This window comes from Pollicipes pollicipes, unplaced genomic scaffold (assembly GCF_011947565.3).
Source record: "Pollicipes pollicipes isolate AB1234 unplaced genomic scaffold, Ppol_2.1 Scaffold_7261;HRSCAF=8764_pilon_pilon_pilon, whole genome shotgun sequence".
In the NCBI taxonomy this organism is placed as follows: domain Eukaryota; kingdom Metazoa; phylum Arthropoda; class Thecostraca; order Pollicipedomorpha; family Pollicipedidae; genus Pollicipes; species Pollicipes pollicipes.
Window position 1 is genome coordinate 14,230,387 of NW_023597054.1, and position 6,053 is coordinate 14,236,439.

General features: G+C 52.1%; 1 protein-coding gene across 1 annotated transcript in view; it reads left to right on the top strand.

Annotated features, from left to right (window-relative positions):
* LOC119111078 (uncharacterized) overlaps window positions 1–6,053 on the top strand; it is a 14,721-nt gene continuing 8,668 nt past the window's right edge. The window contains exons 1-4 of the mRNA XM_037234903.1: window positions 1–84; window positions 588–726; window positions 1,174–1,304; window positions 1,763–1,900. Coding sequence (XP_037090798.1) covers window positions 70–84; window positions 588–726; window positions 1,174–1,304; window positions 1,763–1,900 — 423 coding nt within the window. The 5' untranslated portion in view covers window positions 1–69. The remainder of the gene's footprint in view (window positions 85–587; window positions 727–1,173; window positions 1,305–1,762; window positions 1,901–6,053) is intronic.

Here is a 6,053-nt window from a genome sequence, read left to right on the forward strand (position 1 = left end):
TACAAGCGGCACGCCGTCTCCCAGTTCCAATGCGGCTACTGCTTCTACCGCACCCGGCAGAACGCGTACATGCACGAGCACCAGGTGAGGGCTGGCTGTGGGGCTCTGGACCTGGGCGCGACTGTCTGCCAGACACAGGCCGGTGTGGACGGGTGTGCGACTGTCTGCCAGACACAGGCGGGTGTGGACGGGTGTGCGACTGTCTGCCGGACACAGGCCGGTGTGGACGGGTGTGTGACTGTCTGCCAGACACAGGGCGGTGTGGACGGGTGTGCGACCGTCTGCTAGGCACAGGCCGGTGTGGACGGGTGTGCGACTGTCGATTTAGCTCCGTATACGCTCGTCGGCGGGAATCCACAGGAATGCACGGAGCTGACTTGGCTGCCCACGTGGGGAGGCAGGGCGTGATGGAAGATGAGACCCGATAGGAGTTACCGGTTCTGAATCGGTTTCGCCGGAGCGGCATCATGCATAAGCCTGCCAGTAAGCACAATGTTGTCGTTCCTTATATCTGCTGACATCAAAAGAGCTGCGGTTTGCGAGCGCCGCGGTTCACCGTCGCTAATCGGCGTGCTTTCCACCCGCAGCGTCGCTGGCACGGTGACATGCCCACCTACTTCTTGCAATCGGACCCGGCCAACCCGCCGCCCGGCCTCAACGCCTCGCACCTGGTGGAGACGGAGATGGTGGGGGAGTCCAGTCTCACGCCGTACATCTGCGCGCAGGGTAGGCGCCGCCGCCGCCGCTCCGGTCCCGCCGCTGTCGGGCATGACGGCGGACGCGCGCCAATGGCGAGGGATGGGCGTCGCGTGTGACTTGGATTTCGGTTCATGGGATGGGCGCGTGAACCTCGGGTCGCTTTAGTCGAGCTGTGCGGCAGCGATAGTGTGTTTTGCTTCGGTGCTCGGGTTTCGTGGCTCGTGCTGTTCAGGTTTGGGGCTGTATGCAGGCGGGTTTTCGTCCCATTGGTGCCAGTCAGAAACCGGTGCATTGGATTTGTCGGGCTTGCGGCGGCCGTCCGGTGCAGCAGCAGTTCGTGCTGCCGCCGACAGTTTTCAGTTCGCGCGGCTGATCGCCGCCTCGGCGTGCGACGCGCATTTTGTTGGTATCAGGTCCCCGGCCGGCCGCGGTTGAGTATCGTGCCGGTGTCCGACCTGCCTCTCCCACCACCAGAGGGCTGCGACAGGGCGTTCATCAAGGCGGCCGTGCTGGAGAACCACTACCGCGAGGCGCACCCGAGCGTCGTCTCTTTCCCGTGCCACATCTGCGGCTGCAAGGTGGCCACCTTCGGCGCTCTGATCGGGGTACGCCGTCGGCCGGCAGTGCGGCGCCGGCCTCACCACTTGTCGGCTCCGCTGTTCAGAGGGCTGTGTTCTGAATTACCAACCGTTGATGGGATGTGGTGGGTGTTTTTGTCTGGTTGGTCAGGTGTCCGTTGATTTCGTATCTGCTGGGGCTGGGGCTGTAGGTGCGAACAGGGTGTACTCACACGCCTCCACGGGTGCATGCCCCTCCCCCTTACCATATCTATGCATTGTATTGATGCGTACGTGAATGAATGTTGATACAAAATTTAAGACAGGCACGCAACGCTAATCCGATTGAGAATATACCGTGCCGCGACGCCAGATATGATATCTGAAACCCTCATGTATATATTGGTGCGTGTGGCAGGCTGTTTTCCTCAGTCAACAGTTAAGTTTCATTATGAGCTGTTTTGACGACGATATGTAATTGTGGCTAACTTGGTTCTTGTCTGCAGCATTACGTCGGCCATGGCTACGTGGCCTATCACTGCGCGTACTGCAGCTACGCACACCAGGAGCAGAACGTCGTCAAGAAGCATCTCATCGACTTTCACCCAGATGATCCACCCAAATGCTACGCCAGGATCCCCAAGGTACAGCATCCGCTTTTGTTTGCTTGCTTATTAATCCAGCACTTACCGGGGTGTTCCGCGACCCGCGAACACATGGGCGAGGTGAAAGTACCCCGCTTGAGGCTGAGGCTGCACTGGCCGGTGTCGTATTAGGACCGAAACGTGGCATCGAAAAAAAGCAAATGACAATCAGCGGCCGTGGTCAGTCTGGCACAGAAATCGTTGAGTGGACATCAGTTACGTGCTTGACGGCACCACAGATCGAGCGGATAACCTTGGGAACGAAAAATGGAAACGGCGTCAGGGGCATTTAACGCCCGCAATACTTGTAGTTGCGCACCTTGTCACTGTTGTAGAACTGCATCATTTACGCCCGCTCTCTTGTTACAAGTAAGCGCAGCAAATCCCTTTTAGTTCAACCCCTTGCGAGTTGACCTCACCTAACCTACGTAAACTATCGGATGTGACCTCGTGTGGTGTAGCTGAGCCTGACTGGCAGACAATCTACTTAGTGGACAAACTGCGTCAAAGCAATGCAAACCTAGGAAAGAAACGGCGAATGAATGGAGGTCAAAATCGCCGTGGTTCCCTTTATTGATGACGCACAATTAAGCAACCTGCCCCAAAGTCCATTTCTTTTTAGTCATAAACGCGTGGAATTTATCATGTGTCAGGCACTTAATGAATAGATGAAGTCAAGATACCTTACACTGCTCACTAGTTACTAGTATATCTTATAGTTATTCGAGTAACTCGAAGGGAGTGGGGATACTTTTCCCAGGTGGTCGTAGATTTAAGGGCTCGTCAGCTGTATGCCCGATGTCTTTTCATGTGCTGACGTCATCAAGAATAGCGAGGGACAACGCCACCATACACGGTGATATCTTTTGGGTGGCTGTTGTTCGGGAGGGGCCGCCTGTGCGGTGTGGGTCTCTCCGCGAGAGCAATCGGAAGAAGCGCTGGGGCACTTGTGGCGCGATATCAAGAATAGTCTAGTCGGCTCTTATCGGTGCAAGTGCTCTTAATGGCCTGTCTGGTATTTCCGTGGTGAGATCTGCTTTGTGGTCGAGCACTGCTGTAGATCTGTCGATCCTTGCTCGTTATAGTTTATTCTAAGTACGGACGAGGAGGCCTCGGGCTGGCGGCCCCCGAGCCGGCGCGATGCATCCTAGACATGACGTGCGTTTGTGCTGAACCGCCACTCCCCGAGCGCGGAAGTCGGTCGTGTTATGTATGCATGATATGTGGACGGCGCGGTAGAGCTGCCATAGTTCCACGGCATGTGTGCTGCAGCAAAAACTCCCGATAAAAGCGCCACGACATTACTTTGACGGCTAATATATGGTACGCGACGGAAGTGCTACACGACAAAGCTTATGCTTCAAAAACATATGCCCGGCATTAGTTCTACTGCGAAAACGTCTGCTGTCATCACTTGTGCATGACATTACTTGTACTGCAAATACTAATACGCAGCATTAGTACTATTCGACAAAACTTACATTTAAATTAATAATTAAATTACTTATGCTTTAAAATTTAGACAGTTAAAGTTTAAATTTGCCCTCGACATGATTGTACTAAAAAAACACACGCATATTCGTGCTGCATGTGAAAACGTATGCTTAGAAATGTTTGCCTTACGTGTGCGCGACATTACTTCTACTGCCATTACTTAGCCGTGGAGTGCAAAATGCATGGACATCTAGTAAGAGTGTAGGAACAACGCAGGTTGTGGCAGGGTACCCCAACTGGGTGATGCTGCAATTATTAACTTATAGTACCGATATGAAATTGATCTATTTAATAGGTTACGTTATTTGATGTGTTTGTCGTCCGGTGGTGGGTTTGTTTGGTGGGTTGTTGCAGTCGCGGTTCCAGAGCCTCAAGGACTGGTATAACTGTTGGGCACTAGTCTCGTCATGTTACACGTATGCCTTAAATGAGTCATTGCAGCAGAAGTAATGGCGCGGTTTAGTGAACACCAGGCCAGGGTTGTTTCATATTTAGGCGAGGACTCCATCCAGCTCCAATTTGTGGTAGAACCCCTTGCGTGATAAAACCCCGTGTCTCATTTATTTTGCGACAGGTCTGGCCGTCTTTTTGTGCGTAGCCCCCAGGCTAGTTCCGCAACACTGACACTACACTAGGTATGTTTCAAGTAGAATAAATGCCGTGTAGACCATTGCCGGTGTGGGTACATCGATAGCAATATTTGCAGCAGCACTAATGCATCGACACCATTCAGTGGGCATTTCTAGTCTGGTTTTGCCATCCAAGTATTCCCATGTGCTCGCTCCCTCTCGTTCCCATGTGCTCCCTGTTTCCTTTTTGGGTGAGGCTTAACCATGTGTTCGATTCCCCCGTTTCTTTTTTGGGCCTCGTTCCCTTCCGTTTTCTTTTTGGGTCTCGTTCCCTCCGTTTTCTTTCTGGGCCTCTTTCCCTGCGTTTCCCTTTAAGGTGAGGCTTATTGTATGAGAGGAAGTAGTTCAAGTATAATTTGTGAAGTGCGACCGGTCTCATACCAGAAATGTGGCGTATATGTATTCACAGTAGAACGTATACGGATTGTAAGAAATGATGGTTTAGGTTTTGGCTGTCGAAGTGATCACGAGTATACGCTTTTATAGTATAAGTGGCATCGCGTGGGACTCAGGTGTGTTTTTACGGTAGAAGTAGTGTCGGATATATGTATTCGAAGCATGCATGATGTCGTTTAGCGCTCATTTCGCGTTAAGGCTTTGCAGTAGAAGGAATATTGCGTATAAGTAACGGCTGTGTGAGTTTTGCAGGGCTAAGTAATGTCGCGTAGAAGTTATATAGCACTACTGTCTTTGGGAGTATCAGCCGTAGCATTGATATCGTGGCACTTAGTGTAGTCATGATAGTAAATACGCCATAAAAGCCCATTGGTGGTCCTCCGTGACTCACAAGAACTTCTTGGTTTGGTGTACTGCAAAGTGCATTTTATGCTATTTTGCTTGAATTATCGCATGCTTATGTTCACGTTTACTGTAAATTTTCGGACATGACGGTTGTCGTTTTCCTTGAAAGCGGTCCCGGGAAGCAATAATGAAACGCATTTTATCGTGGCCTGGTCGTTCACCTCATGCGATTGGACGGGAGTACAAACAAACAATAAAGAAAACGAAGCAGAAGGAAAAAAGTGACGACCACCACTGTGCCACGCACATGTGCCACAGCCACCTTTGTTTAGTTCCGCTCATCACCTGCTCTGCCTGCGGGAGAGGTCCTTGTGATATTCGATACTGACGCGTCGAGCATCCGTGGAGTGCCTGCACGGCAGGTCGCTCGACGGTAACGCATGTGAAATATGAATTCACCCCAACTGTAGTTGGTGTAGCTTATCCAGATCCCACACTAGCAGATCTAACCAATCCGGCCGTTGGAAGGTAGGGGGAGAGAGAGAGAGAGCGAGTGAGAGAGAGCGAGTGAGAGAGAGCGAGTGAGAGAGAGCGAGTGAGAGAGAGCGAGTGAGAGAGAGCGAGTGAGAGAGAGCGAGTGAGAGAGAGCGAGTGAGAGAGAGCGAGTGAGAGAGAGCGAGTGAGAGAGACGAGTGAGAGAGCGAGTGAGAGAGAAGAGAGAGCGAGTGAGAGAGAGAGAGCGAGTGAGAGAGAGAGAGCGAGTGAGAGAAGAGAGAGCGAGTGAGAGAGAGAGAGCGAGTGATAGAAGATAGAGCGAGTGATAGAGAGAGAGAGGAGTGAGAGAGAGAGAGCGAGTGAGAGAGAGAGAGAGAGTCGAGTGAGAGAGAGAGAGCGAGCGAGCGAGTGAGCGAGTGAGCGAGTGAGCGAGTGAGCGAGTGAGCGAGTGAGCGAGTGAGCGAGTGAGCGAGTGAGCGAGTGAGCGAGTGAGCGAGTGAGCGAGTGAGCGAGTGAGCGAGTGAGCGAGTGAGCGAGTGAGCGAGTGAGAGAGTGAGAGAGAGAGAGAGAGAGAGAGAGAGAGAGAGAGAGAGAGCGAGAGAGAGAGAGAGAGAGAGAGAGAGAGAGGAGAGAGAGAGAGAGAGAGAGAGAGAGAGAGAAGAGAGAGAGAGAGAGAGAGAGATAAGAGAGAGAGAGAGATAGATAGAGAGAGAGAGAGAGGAGAGAGAGAGAGAGAGAGATGAGAGAGAGAGAGAGAGAGAGAGAGAGAAGAGAGAGAGAGAGAGAGAGAAGAG